We start from the raw sequence: 15873 nt of genomic DNA, 5'->3' as shown, positions 1-15873 counted from the left end.
TCCTTTCTATAACTTGATCATAGCTCACTTAATTATGACAGTGGATGAATATAGTCGGAGGAAAGTGAGAATATACATTATGGTACTAAAGATTCCTTTGTCATACTTTTATAGATCCTTGTAGTGAAATCCTCTTCTCCCTTGTTGTCCTCCGGGGAGTTCAGAAGTCACTTCAGTAGTTTCTTTGAAGGTTTGTGAAGTCTGACTTACTTTAGTGTTGGACAGCTAGATTTGCAGCCGCTAGTTTTATTCCCCTGGCACAGAATCCTATTGATTCTTATTATGGAGGGTTGAACTCAATTAAATGGCCTCTTTCAGTGGCCTTTGTTGCAATGTGCAATTTAACTTTACAAAATGTGGTTCATTTCTCTCCATCTCCTTTTATTTTTCTATTTTATTTATAATAATGACATACACTAACATGATGTTTGTGTAATTGTACAAGCTTCAGTGAAGTCAGGGAACTGATTAACTAAAAGCTGTATGTCACATCTGGGTTTATTACATTTTAAACATTGGTGTTTGTGTGCGTTTCCTCAAATAACTTCTTGCCAGTTGTCCTGATTGGACTAAGCCTGATGTACAGCAGTGGTCGTACTGACATCCATGTTGTTCTGTGTAATAAACTGCTGTGCTGCAGGGGAGATGGGGCTATAAACCCATAATGCATTCACACGTATTGCGCCGAGCTTGCGAAATGCCGTAATGCACTATTCACAATTCACTTACCTGTGGAAAAGCCAAGGCATAATTATTGTGCTCTCCTTTATTACATGTTGTCTTTCTAGTCAAATTGTTTCCTCCAGCCTGCAGCCGTCACCAGTGAAAGTACACAAGCCTCTCGTGGAGGCCGTCAGCGTGCTGAAAGACTGGTGTCGCCTCCTGAGTGCAGGTGGAGTCTAATGGTGGGTTTCGGCCCTGCAGTGGAAAGATATATGGCTCAGTGTAAAGTCCTTACAGCTGGCCTGCGGGGGAAGAGAAAGTTTAAAAACGCATGAGAAGTGAGCAGCTTCTCAACAGCTTCCTTTTCAACACACCTCAAACATCCCCCTTGATAACACACTCATTTTATGAATCATAACCACTTTACACCAGTTTTCACTTAGATGTTTCTACTAAGGATGATAGTGTTGACTGATGGCATTTCAATGTCGTCTAAACAACTCATTAATAAACTTCTGCATACCTTTATTATCAGAGCTGTTATACTGGGCAAGGCCCTAGCTTAAGACTCGGGTCACTACGAATCGAACCCTTTTCCTTGAAAGCTTCCCGACTGCTTTGCTCTCCACGAACACTGGGCGGCGCTGTTTTACGCGCTGCACTCCAAACCAAATCGTGTGAGGTGGAAGTCGTTCCTCTTTCTACGTTCAGTAGTAACCTGACACCCACCCCCATCAAAAAAAAAAAGACTCTGAGCAGAAGGATGGACCCTTAACTCGGCTGGAAGGAAGGAAGGAAGCAACACTCATCCGACGAGCGCAGACGAGAGCGGAACGTTGTGCGCAAAGAAACGAGCCCGTGGCTGCGGCAGTGGAGGAGAGCGGGGTGCCTGCGCGTCTCCAGGAGAGGAACTGGGCGTCCGCCTCGAATGGTGCTCGGGGGCGACAAGTTTCACTTATTCCACATGCGGATGGCTGACTTTCCGCGGCGCTTTGTGAGGAGGAGATGATGAAGAATTTCAGCAGCAGCCCCCTTCACAGCAACGGGCAGACTCCCAACCACGTTCGAGAGCGAAACAACCGAAAGTACAGCGCACTCTCTGCGATCCCGTTGCGCTTCTCCTTGCGGGGTTATGGTTTCTGCATGGCTACGCTGTTCCTCTTCTGTTTCGGCTCCCTGTTTTACCAGCTGAACGGAGGACCCCCTAAAATTCTGCTGGACATCCGACAGTATCTCGGTAAGAACTTTTGTTTTTTGTTTTCCTCTGCTGGCAGAAGCGCTTCAACATCATCATCATCATCATCATCATCATCATCATCATCATCATCAAAGGGATTCTTTTGAACACAAGTTGCACTGCACTTCCGGGAGCCCTGCTTTGATTAGGCGTGTAAAGAAAAGTATGTCCACAACCAAAAGGGGATTCTTGAGGCTCGCACCTCTCTCAAAAGTCTCTTTGGTGAAATGAAAGCAGTCGTCTTGATGCCCTCTCATCATTCATGATATTTACACCTCTTTGTGAAGTCACTGCGGGCTGATGCAGTTACCATTGTAATGTTCCCAAATATCTTATATTCCTCCGATCTAGGAAGGTCCCCCCCCCCTTCCCAAGTGCACTTAATTGAGAGCAACAACCTGAGGAATGCGCTCTCCTTTGCACCATTTGAATATAATATCAGTTCAGACTTGCCGGGGCGAGACTGTGATCTATTTTGGTAACATGATGACATTACTCAGAAACTGTTAAACATTCGTAGTGTACCTGGGTGATGACTGACTGACAGCTCTTCTTGTACAGCCAGCTGACGCGCTGCAGCCACACGGCGCTCATCATTACGCACGATGGCACCGGTGGAACGAGAGCGACAGTGAGATGTTTGGAGACAACCAAGCGCGCTCTGTGTCTTTGGCTTGATGTTCCTATACTTGATAAAGTGATGTGCACGTGGCGTTGTTTGTTCTGAGATGGAAGTTGCCAAATGTGTTCAAATCAACGAGATATGTTTCCAATTTCAAATATGAGTGTCCTGAGGGGAACCATCTTTACAGATCTGTTTTTGTTTAGATATGACGTGGCACTATATATGGCACTGCTATGACACTGTCAGGATGGCATGCTGTACTGGGCGATAACCTGAAGAAAGTGCAGAACAATCCCTTTGACAAAAAGAGCAGCTCCTGTCTGCCATGGGGATAATCTGTAGGGAGAGTCAAAAAAGGAAGTTTATGCTTGTGTGTTTATAGTTGCTCTACTGACTTATGACCAGCTGATGCTCAACATGTTGGTCACTGCTACAGCTTGGGCTCCAGCTGTGTGTGTGTGTGCTTCTGTGCATCTGTGTGTTAAAAAGAGGTTGTGTCCCTCACCTATTTCTTACAGAGGGCTTGAGGCCTTTATGAGGTGATAAACATCTGGAACAGAATGAGAGTCACTCAACAAGTCGGCCACTAATCCTGTGGGTCAGATATGTTTCCTGTTCCAGACACACGTACGGCAAAAGCATGCAGACACACGTTTGCACCATGCTGTTAAACAATTATTGGTCCAGTGTTGCAAGACATCAACACAGATATCTTCTACACATGTTAAAAGTCAGTGTTGTAGCTTTATTTTGAGAGTGTTAATACTTTCCTTTAAAGTACGACTTGATTGCCTGATCAGACTCTAGATACATACTCTCATGCAGTTTCACTTTTAGCAGCCTAAATATCATTTAGAAAGAAAAAAAACTGATGTAATCTCTTTTCCGCTCACTTCCTCGCTGAGGAACACTCTGCTTCGGAAGAATGCTCTCTATAACCTGTGTCCACACACACACACACACACACACACCGACTGACGATTAAGTTATCAGCTGAATCTCAAAAGCCTTATCATACAGGGTGAAGCAGATGTGTGTTAGCACACACACACACACACACACACACACACACACATACAAACACACAAGCCTCAGCAAACAGACAAACAAAAACAAATACATTTTTTGCACTTGTCATAATCCACCAGCACTCAAACACACGTGGCCCATAAGGTCAAGGAATCCCTCCGTCAGAGGATGAACGTGTGTCTGGGCCCACCTGCATGACGTGATCTTCACTGCAGCTCACTGCACACAGACCTTGAGGGCCTGAGCCTCGTCAAACACACTGACTCCTCTATACTCTATTGACTTCAGAAGGAGAGCGAGAGAGGGGGGGGGGGGGGGGGGGGGGGGTTGTTCTTATGTAACAGTGACACAAACACACTGTAGCACCCCCGTTGGGGATAGGGTGAGTAATAGTCTCTGCTCAATAACGATGCTGCAGGGTCAAGGGGAGAGAGCTTTGTTCCACTGTTGGACGGATGCAAGTTGAAAGATGTTACACTCTGTTAAAGTAATTAATACATTTTTATTAAAGTTGTTCAAGATGGATTTGTTGGGCTTTTGAGAATTCTTTTTTTGTGGTGGATTCTAAAAAGGGGTCGGATGTTGGGTTGGGAGAGGAGGGAGGAGAGGGAAAAGCAGAGATGGATAAGCTTCCACAAGAGAATCAAGAATCTGGCAGAAAGGAGGGAAGTCTGTTTTTTCTGAATACTCTTCTGATATGGAGGCAAAAAGTCCCTGTTTGGAAGAAAGTTATCTTGGCAAAGAACTTAATGTTCCGCAGTTTCTACCTTTCACCCTCATCCATGTCAATCACTCAGTCTTCAATCTACTTCTTCTGTCTCGGTGTCATAGATCGATGAGTGGAACAGCTTGCCCGGTGAGGCAGGAAAATGAAGGCAAACTCCAGCACACGGTGTAGGGGAAACTCCTTCTAAAGAGGATATTCAGCATTAATAATCCTCCAATGTATGTATACTGTTTTTGTGTGAGGGGCAGGCCAGCAGCAGCTAATAAGCATTCAGTGATTAGCTGATTTATTTACCTTAAGTTGACTTGTGTTACTTTTGGCTGCACTGTGCCAAGATGAAGGTGAGGATTCCTGGTGGGGTTAGGGAATGTGGGAGTGTATGGGAAAGAGAATACTAGGTTGATTTTGTGCGGGTGTGCCCTATAGGCGTGTGTGAGTTTCACTTAGTCGGGCACACTGTAGAGGGAACAGACCCTGTTTTGTTTGGGCCACCAGCAAGGAGGTGGGTGTTTGAGGGTGTCACTCAACGTATAAAAAGTGCAGACCTTTAGCCTTGGGTCAACAGCCTGTCAGGGACGCTCTCACACACGTTCTTAATCTCTCTCTATCACACATATACACACTGATATTACCTCCACCAATCCAGCTTTAAAGGCCTCCATCTGAGTGATGTGTCTGTCTTGCAAAGTTATGTGTGTGTGTGTGTGTGTGTGTGTGTGTTCACACACACTATATATCTCCATAGTGACATTTCCTATACCAGTTGACTCGTCATAATAGCGGGAATATGAATGTGCTGAAGGGAAACTTACTTGTATTGCTCTTTGAAATTGCTCGCCATCCTCTACGAGCTCCTCTGAGCTGAGAGATCTTTCCCTTTTCTCTCAAATCTTAAAGTTTTCAAGATGGATCTTTCAGGATTAACCGGCATAAATTGCGCTGAATCCTCTAACGTGAACAAACGTGATGTACTGGTCTTGCTCTGTGTTTGCGTGTTGTTACAGTTCTCTACCATAACTCGTAAACACTGAACACACTTTGTGCGTCCCTCACTAAACATCGCTCTGCTTGGAAACAGAACCCTGTAACCTTAAAACACTCACACCCATTAATGTAACGTGCCAGAAACTGGTGTGCAAAGTGGTGGAGTTGCAGACTGCAGGTCGGTGTTAGGGATTAGATAGGTATGTCTGGACACAGAAGAAGCTTCAGGATATCTGTCCTCCCTCCAGTTTCTGTCTAATTACCAGCAATGCTGGCCAGGAAATGGTGAAAGCAAACTGTGAAAGTGAATTCAAATAAAGTTTAGTTTGGCTGTGTTGACCACTCGGTAGAAGTAGCGCTACTGAATCAACGTTAAATGTATATTAAGAATAAGAGAGAGGAGATGGAGATGGGAAGGGATCCAGAGAGGGGAAGTGAAAGCTGGCCTGCTGTGAGAAGGTCAAGAAGCCTTCAGCTCCATGTGGATAAGACCAACACAGGACGCCGCACTAATGCTGCACCTGACTTCTGACGGACTCAAACATACACACACATACAAACATGCAGTGAGGGTTACTCTATATGTTGCTGATTACAAGTGACATCTGTGACTTTAAAGTCCTCAACACGACTCGACCTACTGGTGGGACCAATAATACCACGAACATCCTGTGCAGACAGGCTTGGACGCACATTGCACACAACTTCAGTTTGAGTTTCTCGTAAAAAATCCCAAAGTTCAAAAAAAAAAAAAAAAAAAAGATGTTATGCTGAACCACGTGTATAATAATCCCATTTTTAGTGCTTGGCAGTCAAACGCACTGTCCACATGTTTACTGTCATGCTTTGAATGCAAACACTAAGAGTTATGCTGACGTAATCTTGATTAAGTGAATTTTCATATACATTGTATGTAAGCAAATCTGTGAACTATTTCTATTTGCATATGATTCTAATACAGTATGTAGTTATTTTGTATGTATTTTCAAATTACATGCAGGTGTTATCTGTCATCCAGCACACATGGGAGAAGCACACTTCAACTTAACTTTGACCTTAAACTTTACTCAAGACTTTAGATGTCTCACATGACTACGTCATCATATCATATCAGTACAACCACAGAAGACCAAACGGTCCCTCCTGGGAGCGGCTGCATTGTCGTCAGTCTTGGGGATTAATGCCTTTCTTAAAGGGTGACATGGTTTTGTGTCAAAGTGAGTAATGGGGTCGACAGTCTGTTTTGATATTGGTCCGGCATTGAGGGAGAACGGTGCAGACTGCAGCCGCTAAAGCGTCACACTGGAGGTTAGTGGACATGTCTGTGACTTTAACGTCCGACAAACTCCCCTCATGATTACTGTTGTTATCTCGCCATAGAAGGGTAATCAGGTATTTTTTTCGAACTGGACACTATTTCCCCATGTTTATGTGTTCTTATCCCTGTTTCAGAAACTTGTAATAACAATGATATTGCCTGTCCGTAACAAAAACAAGCACTTTTAGTGGGCGTGTGCTTTGGCAGGGAGGAGTAGCCCCAAGCGATTATTCTCCCTTAATACTAGACCAATTTTTTTTAAAAACACATAAACATGGGAAAATAGGCTGCAGGTTGAAAAATACTTACGTTACCCTTTAAAGATCACAATAGTAATCATGAGGAGAGAAGGGTACTTATTCCCATGTTCGACTCACCACAAGAAGTGCTCTCCTGGGCTTGAATGTGATTAAAACACACAACTATTTAGTCACATGCTGTATGTATTTTGTACATGTGCGAGTAGACGTGGATACTGTAGTGAGAAAACTGCCACACAAACTACAGATGCAAAGAGCTTTGTTGAGCGAGCCAGACATGTAAGTGTGATTTCTGGAGTAACCTCGCCACTCCATTCACACCAGTGCGCCCGCTTCCTGTGAGAGGATATTAAAAACCAGGTCTTTATTTCATCAAGTCATATTTTGTTCTTCAAACTGACATATTCAGCGCAACAACTCTCGGACCAAAGTGATGAAGTTCATCATTTATGGCATATAACCAAAGCGTCAAATTAAATAGAGATCAGGCCAGTGCCGCTCAAGCTGACAGTCTGCATCTTAAAATGACTAACAGGGTTGCCAGGTGTGTACCAGTCATGTGGAAAAATACTTAAACTGCCCATTTATTCCTTCACTAGTCTTCATTTTTGTTATTTACTTCTGCAATCTTTGAGGAGAGGTGGTGAAGCAAAGCACAAACATACATTTATATGTAATACTGAAAGCTTCTGATTCAAGGTAATCTCATGTTTAGGTGGTGAAGATAGAATAATAATTTGCATTCATCCAACACCTCCAGCTGAAGAGGCTCATTAGGAGGTGACGCTAGGACAACTTGACCTACTTCCTCTATATTCCCTCCTCCAGCAGTATGTTAGTCCTCATGCAAGTGTCGAGGAAAACTAAGCATTGCCACAGACAGACCCCCAAAATGACTACCAACTGGCGTCACATCCAGCCTAAAGGCCAACACAATCAGACGGCGTGTAATTCCCTCTGGGTTGGTAAAACAAGCAGCCCTCCCTGCTGAATAGAGGCTAGCCACACTGTTTATTTACCTGCTTTCTAACACGCATGTCCGCTTGTTAATTGGGTTTTCGGGGTCAATAAAGGGATAATAGCTTTTACTTGAATGGAAACCAAAGAAAGTACGAGATTTTAAGGCATAACAAAAGCATGAACTTGATTATTATTTGATGATTGTTATCGTCGTTTGATTCTGCATGCGGTGAATGGATGATATAACAAACGATGGTGTTTTGCTTTCCTTATTTTCTCGGTTGTTACGATACAAAATGATTGAAAGAAATCGCTTAATGTTAAAACCCCATGATTACATAATGGGAGCAATTAGCATCACCAATTAGCAACTCCATGCCTGAGAGGCTGCTATTGGCCTCACCAGAGAGACAGGCAAACACTAAAACAACACAGGGTAATTGTCCTCCATTAGTGCATTTGTTTTCACCACAGTAAAAGAGAGCCGATGAAAAAAAATGAAAAAAGACGAACGAGCCAACGCTATTAAGCTTGAACGCTGTACAAGGCATGCGGAGCAATGATGGTTATAACCAAAGAGATATCTTAGATACTTTTGTGGCCTCTGGTCTGTGTGCCGTGTCACTGTGCTCCATGTTTACGGCTTCTGCTTTAGACAAATGAAAGGAAGGGATTCATCAAATTAAGACACAGAAATAGTCTCTTCTAAATAACATTTCAAGAATTTGAGCCCATGATCAAATATTCTTTGATAGTCGGACATGAAGGAGTTATTTTGCAACATCCTTTTCTTTTAATCAAAACTTTAAACTGTTTTAAAATAGTGGTATCATGTATATTGCGTTAAAATTTGTGGTGTAGAGGTGCTTGTGGGTGTATTTTTTAGTAGGGTTGGATGTTTCTTTATGCTAAACCAAGCTAATTTACTCTTGAATATTAACCTCAATAACGATTCAAGTTATCATTTTTTAGAACAAACAAGATATAACCTGTTACTAAGTGAGAATTAGAGGTGCTGCCAGGTGGACTTTGTTCCCTTTTTCCTTGTGCTACGCTAACCAGCTGCTGGTCTGGTATTTGCTATTTCTTTAATAAGCGGTGTTTCAATCTTTCAAATGACAAGCTATTCCTTTCCACGCTTTCATAGCTCAAACTTAATGATGTAAAAGTGAGGTATGATATTCCACTCAGCCCTAAGCTTCAGTCTATTTATTACCTTTTGTACTCCATATAGTCAAGAACACATATACAACAGCTCAGAAGGGGGTTGTTTTTAGGAACTTGGAGCTTTAAGAGGTTTCCAAGACCCTGATGATAACTGGTTGTGGTTACTTTTATGTTAGCTCCTGTGGTGCGTGGGGGCCCACAGCCACTGGGTGGTACCCTGGTTGATGCTCGTAAGAAGACGGCTACCTACATCCCATAATTTAAAAGATCAGTGCCAATATAAATAGTGGTCCTGTGAGGAAATTAGGTGTCCGTTGACAACATGTAAACTGGATGCTCCGCCTTATTCAGCTCAGCCCTGGTAGTCCAGAGGGGATGAGACCTCTAATCTGAATCCAGGTCCTTTCATGACAGAATTAGAAACAGAATAATTGCAGTGTGCTTTGTGAGGGCTGTTGATTTTTGGATCAGCTGTGCCCTGGTGTTTTTGGCCTATTTGGGAAGTTTCTTTGTTTACTTTGGCGAGCGTTGAAACACTCCACATTCCTCTGTTTATCACCACAGAACACCCAACATGTTGTTTCTCTTCCATCGGCCACATATACATTCGTCCTCAAACAGCAGGTCTGTGTGGTCACGGAAGTCAAGCAATTATTTTCCAATTTGATTCAACAACTGGTGTGTTACTTTTTCATCCGAGTCCAGGGTGGCAAACACACATGCCAAGTAATTGGTTGTTAAGGGGAAACATGTTGCCCGGTGGTCACTGACATACCTTGTTCAAGGAACTCTGCCTATCTTTAAGTTACCGCAGCTCTGTCTGCTAGCCTCATTTCATGGTAATGAAAAAAATATATAGTGGTTTAAAATAGCAGCTTAAAATATACAGCAAGGAAGAGAGCAGCAATGCCCAACCCATGTTGTTAAAACCACTATGTGCTGGTTTTTTGGGGAAATGTATTGCACTTTAAAGTTGTACATAGCTTATTCCCTTTGTGCGTTCAGCTGTTTTCTAGAAACTGAAGCTATTTGCAAAAGTCATTTTGTATATTAGAGTATATCATTACTATAATTCATATTTGTATAATAACAATGGGTCACATGACTATATTCATGGTAAAGAGATCACTTCTATAGAGAATTACAGTATCGCCTGACTGGCCCGCAACTTTAACTACCGATGTAGAGTTAGCAACTAGTCGGTGAACACAGTGAAGCATTTAGCACTTGGAGCTTGATGTGTCCCTCAGCAGTTGGTGTAGACCAATATTGAATTTTAAAGAAAATTCAATATTATACTTAAAGTGACCATAAACATGACTCTTATCTCTGATCTCTAATCTTATTTTAGATGTAGCCTATTCATAAACTACCCATGCTGATATTGATGTATTTGTTGTTGCTATTTTTATAAATATTAGCCCTTCTGTTGTTTTTAGTTAGGCAACAATTCAATTCAATTCAGTTTATTTTGTATAGCCCAATATCCCAAATTACAAATTTGCCTCAGAGGGCTTTACAATCTGTACAGATACGACATCCCTGTCCCAGGACCTCACATCGAATCAGGAAAAACTCCACAAAAATAACCTTTGACAGAGAAAAAAGGGAAGAAACCTTCAGGAGAGCAACAGAGGAGGATCCCTCTCCCCGGATACAAGGTTGCACAATTGTTAAAAGTGTATTTGGGAGACACCAGGACTGAGGCCCAAGGCCAATGTCAGCTGGGGGGTCAAAGACATCAGAGGTTGTCTTTTTGTAACACAATACCAAAACACAGATTATCATTTCCTACAACCTTCAGCCTTCATGATTATGGAGGTCTTTCACCTGCTCTTCACAGGCCCATTTGCTCAAAAAAAATCCCTGAATATAAAACATGAAAGATTATGTAAATGTGTGTCCATGTATATTAATGCCTTTAAAAGATCCTGATTGGTGTCAGATAAAACAGGACCGGACTCAGAATAAAGAAATACTGTTAGATCAATTCATGCTCATTCAGCTGCTGCTCATTGTTTCATTCATAATATGACACTGCAGCAAGCAAATGACAATATACATTACATTTTTATTTCATTGCACTGCAACCTTTTCCATTGTTTAGTCTGAGGGCTGGTCTATGTTTTACACCCCAACTTTAGTTATTTTACAAGAAACACTCTCTTCACACAAGCTGGCCAGAAGGCATTTATTTTTGTTGAGACAAAATAGTTTTTACAAAGCCACGCCACATATCTGAAGGCCAAGTGAAATAAAGAAAGCTAGACAGTTGTATTCCAAACCCCTCCTGCCCTCCGTACAACAAAGCCTTACGCAACAGGTCTTTATTCCTGCTTGTCACTCAACCTTCAGGCTGTTGTGTCAGTTACACAGTTACTTTAACATGATCACCAAAAGCTTTGACAGCCTTAGGAGGCGATTCATCTTACTTTTGGTTATTGTTAACATTTTACTGCTTCCAAAGACAGTTAACACTGCAGGGTTTGACTGTAAATCTGCACAAAGTGTGTACTCTGCTGCACATTCCATAATGTAATGCATAATCTTAAGTAAAAAAAAAAGCCTTCATAGTCAAATATGTTCTAGATAACTAACAAAATTCTATGGCATGTTGCACTGCATTCCACATTACAAAAAGTCTTACTACTATTACAGTATCAGTCGTGACTCTTTCTGTCCCTGCTTGCAACAGGTGGAATGTTACAGTGGAGAAAGATATTTCATCGCTCTAGATCATCTTGTCTGATCTGAGACAGATTATGTATTTATGGCAGAAAGAGGCAGTGGATGCACCGAGGTTGCCTTGTGAAGGAATGTGATCGTTTCTCGTGGAGAGCAAACCTCACCTCGTCCAAATCTCACACCTCCGTCCCAAAATGTGCTCTCCTCTTCTGAAACCCGCCACTTCTCTCTCTGTCCTCCTTCGCATTCCCTCTCCTTTTTGACACTCAACAGCCATCTCTCATGTGAAGAAAGCCTTGCAAAGGCATACCCCCAAAAGTGAAGCTTGTGCTAAAATCCACATCCTGCTATCACCTGTCAGACTTATAAACTCATCATTATCTAGATCTCCTTTTCAGCAGATCCTTCGACTGCGAAAGCAGCAACCGAGACGTAATGCAGTGCTACAGTTCTAAGCTGCAACTATAACCCTGTACACATGTTCCGTTCTGTTGGAGAAACCGCATTTTCCAGATGTTTTGAAGAGAGATCTTGAGTAAAAGCAACACAGTCCAACGTGAACAAAGTTTTGATCCAAAGACACATAAACGCCCAGCTTCCAAGAATGTATTCTTTTTCCTGCCCGGTGAAGACTGAGGTTATTATTCCTTATTCTCGGCAGAGGATTGGTTCAGCAGAGGAGTCAGGGGGTGTGGTTAGTGGTGTTGATTACAGGGTTGGAGAGTGATGGGTTGCATTCGACTAGTGTGTCTGTTTGAAAGAGAGAGAGTGATGGACTGAAATTTAAACATTTTACTGTGGTCACTTTGAGACCAACCGTAGAAGTTCAGGAATGTAACCCGCTAAAATAAAGTCGTATCTCCACCCACTTTAACCAGGTCAATTTTAGGACCAAAGATGAACCATTCTTGAGGTAAAATGTGTAACTCTATAGTCTGGGTCTGATACTGAAACGCACAGTGTTGCTACGCCCCTTGAAAAACCATCAGTTGTCTGGCCTGGTTCACTTGCCTGGATCCTGGTTGTGTAGATTTTCCACTGGCCCGGCCCAGAGCTACTTGCCTGCTTCTTGGCCCAGCAGCACCTTCCTGCTGCACCAGTCTGGCTTGGACTGGGCTGACTTTGAGCCAGTTGGACCTGCCTGTCCTGTAAATCACTCTGAAAGCCGTGCTAATTCTTTACCATAAGTCTTCACCACAAGAGTTGCCACGCACTCTTCCACTGTTTACCCAGCCTCCCTTTGCTTTCTCTCCGTTTCCCTCCCTTGTTTCCCTTTCTCAACTGATCCTTTGACACTTCCTCCCTATACATCTTCCTGCCATCTCTCTCTTCTCTCACCGTAGCCTTTTCTCTCCTCCTCGAGTTTCCTCCTCTGGAACTTCCAAGGAAAATTCTTTCCTGGAGAGCGAACTCCTCTGAGCGAACAGATGCAGCCTTTATGATGTCCTCCACTCTGCAGTAGATGTGTTTGAGACACACACACACACACACACACACACACACACACACACACACACACACACACACACACACACACACACACAGAGCCATGCCACTGGGTGCATTGCCTGTGTGGTAACGTTTCTGTCTCTAATCACTACATGCAGTTCCATTACAGATGCAACGGCAGGATTTCCAAACCACTGTCTCTCTGAGCTCCCCTGTATCTTCCTCCACCGGATTGCAGGCCCATTCATGTGGATGTGTTCATTGTTTACGCGTATTTTATCTGTGAGAGAGAGTTTGCCGACCAATGTGTAAACGAGCATTACCACGTCAGTGATACTGAGTGTGCACATTCTTATATTTGTATATGCTTGTCGAAGTGCTTTTGGTATGACATACTTGACAGATGTATATCATTTGCTGGTGTAAGAGCTGCTGTTTCACTGTCTTAGGGCGGAACAAAACTTTTTTTTAATGTCTATTCGTGAATTTTGTCTTAGAGAATACGTAGTTGGCTACATTCTTAAAATATAGTAGGAAAGGATCCCAGCCTTTGGGGATTATTGGCAAATATTACTGTCCATTTCCACAAACCAAAATCTCTCCAAAAATTGGAAACCATCATATATCTTCCTTATGCAAGTGTCTGCCATTGGCTCCAAAGATGACCCCAACAACTTTTCTCTCTCTCTCTCTCTCTTTCTTGTATGTTTCATAACTGGTTGTTGTGCTTCGTGGCTCTAGCATGCAGCTCTGTGTGAGCTTGTCTATAATTAGCCGCTCTGTTCTAATGAGGTGTTTCAAAAGGGCTGAAGCGAACCGCTGACCGCCAGCTAGCGTAAAGTAGCCCACATCGCTAAATTAAAGAGTGCCTCGATCTTCAAGGCGACGCTCAGCACTCACAGGGAGCAGCCCAGTGCGCTATAGAGTGACCAGTAAACATACAAAACATTCTGAAAACAATCTGTGCGTTTGGTGTATTTCTGGTGTTACGATGCACCGACGTTGGATTTATAGGCCTGTTGTTTCCTGTTGGTGTATAAACAAAAGGATCCGGCGCTGAAATCGTGCCAGTGACTTACAATGACCATCATTCATTGGCAATATATAACAACATGTGGACATGACAATGAGAAAGGAAGACATTTTCAGTTTCACATATATTTGCATCACAAATCAGGAATGAAGTTTGGTTAACCAGCGGCGAATGTAGTGTTCAGATCTTTTACAGTCGTAAAATAAGAATTGCAATCAGACAATCCAAAAAAGACTTAATTACAAGTTAATTAGTCCTGAACATTTTAAGTAAAAGAACAAATGTATTATCTGCTAAATGTACCTCAATATCTAAAACAAGTTGTCTTTGTAGCTTCTTTCAGAGTTATACTATTATTCATGTAGTATTATTGCTAGTACATTTAGCTGCACTTTATTGCTGTAGAGGTGGAGCAACGTATTTATTTTATCTTTTAAACCATCAAAATAATTCATAAGATAAATACATTTGTAAATACAATCTTAATCTGCAAAGTATAAAACGATAAAGGTCAGATAAACTTAGTGGTTAAAAGAGTATTCATATGAAACAGTTTAAAATGTAAAAAAAACACAATTACAGTACAAGTACCTAAAACTAAGTAAAAAGTGTAAATGTACTCATAGTTCAACAGTAGTAAACCTGCGACATGAGCCAATCATAAAAACCCTTATTCATTAATGCATAAACACACATTGCTGACACGTGTGCGTAACATATATTAATATACCGGTAGTCTGTGGCATACAAGCTGCTGCCTGTCTATTTATAAGAAGATCCCAGTGGTCTAAATAAAGAGGTTGAAGGGCCAGCAGAAACTGGGCCCATGTGGGTTTTTCTCCCCACAAGACGTTTCCCAGCTGCCCCACAGAGATGCTTTAAAGAAAACAGGTGGAACAGGAGACCAAATTCCTCCCGCATTGTTCCCTCATTAGCCAAATGTCCTTTACTTTTTCACTTCCTTTATCTCTTCTCTCCTTCTTTATCTCTATCTCTTCGTATTCTTTAATCCCTCTGACAATGTCATCTCCCAGACCAGAGTCCTAACAAGTGGGACAGATTCCTGCCTGTATATTTAGAGGCAGAGCTAAAAGTAAAATGACACATTGATTACAGGCCAGTGCAGACAGTCTGAGTTTGTGAACTGTGACTGGCAACATCTGGACAAAAATGATGATGAGTGACCACATATGGACAAATGCATGAGCAGTGATGTTGAGTGGTTTGGTGCTTACGCCTCCTGAATGTCAGAGACATTGAGGTTTCAACTGTACCTTGAAACTCTTACTAAACCAATGAGTTGGAAATTGGGTGTGGTTGCGGTCTAGTTTTTAATTCTACCATTTTCTTTGGTCCTTCTGCTCCCATACGATCTCAATATTCTTTTCCAAAGCTTCTTTATACACAAATGTGTAAAAACTGGAATCATGCATGCCAGTCCCAGACCACGAATGAATGACCACCATTCAAAAGCAGACTGTCCGACCCTGATTGAGAGTTAATCCTCATAGCGGCCCTCAAATGACAATGAGACGGCCGTCAAATGGTGTTTATGAATGAAAGCTAGTTATGTCCTGCCGCAGCTCTCTCTGTGAGCCAGTGTTTGGTCTGGATTTAAAGCCGTGCCCACGGTTCCGAGAGGCCAGTCAAGGGTGAGAGAGTCTCCCTCACCTTAACACCGTGGACCTCTACCAGCCCTGTATTAGCATGAATCAACTGCATTGGTGTTTGAATGC

The 15873-nt window shown here is 42.4% G+C and overlaps 1 protein-coding gene across 2 annotated transcripts in view; it reads left to right on the top strand.

The window, feature by feature from the left end:
- Positions 1-1335: 1335 nt before the first annotated feature.
- usta (uronyl 2-sulfotransferase a) overlaps positions 1336-15873 on the top strand; it is a 50346-nt gene continuing 35808 nt past the window's right edge. The window contains exon 1 of one of the 2 annotated variants that reach the window (XM_034527951.1): positions 1336-1900. In XM_034527951.1, coding sequence (XP_034383842.1) covers positions 1669-1900 — 232 coding nt within the window. In that variant the 5' untranslated portion in view covers positions 1336-1668. Of the gene's footprint in view, positions 1901-6441; positions 6483-15873 lie in introns of those variants that run through there. The other variant, XM_034527952.1, reaches the window with a different exon arrangement.

Source organism: Cyclopterus lumpus, chromosome 24 (assembly GCF_009769545.1).
Source record: "Cyclopterus lumpus isolate fCycLum1 chromosome 24, fCycLum1.pri, whole genome shotgun sequence".
NCBI lineage: Eukaryota > Metazoa > Chordata > Actinopteri > Perciformes > Cyclopteridae > Cyclopterus > Cyclopterus lumpus.
Note: the sequence above shows the minus strand (reverse complement) of the source record. Positions and strands in the feature narration are given on the sequence as shown.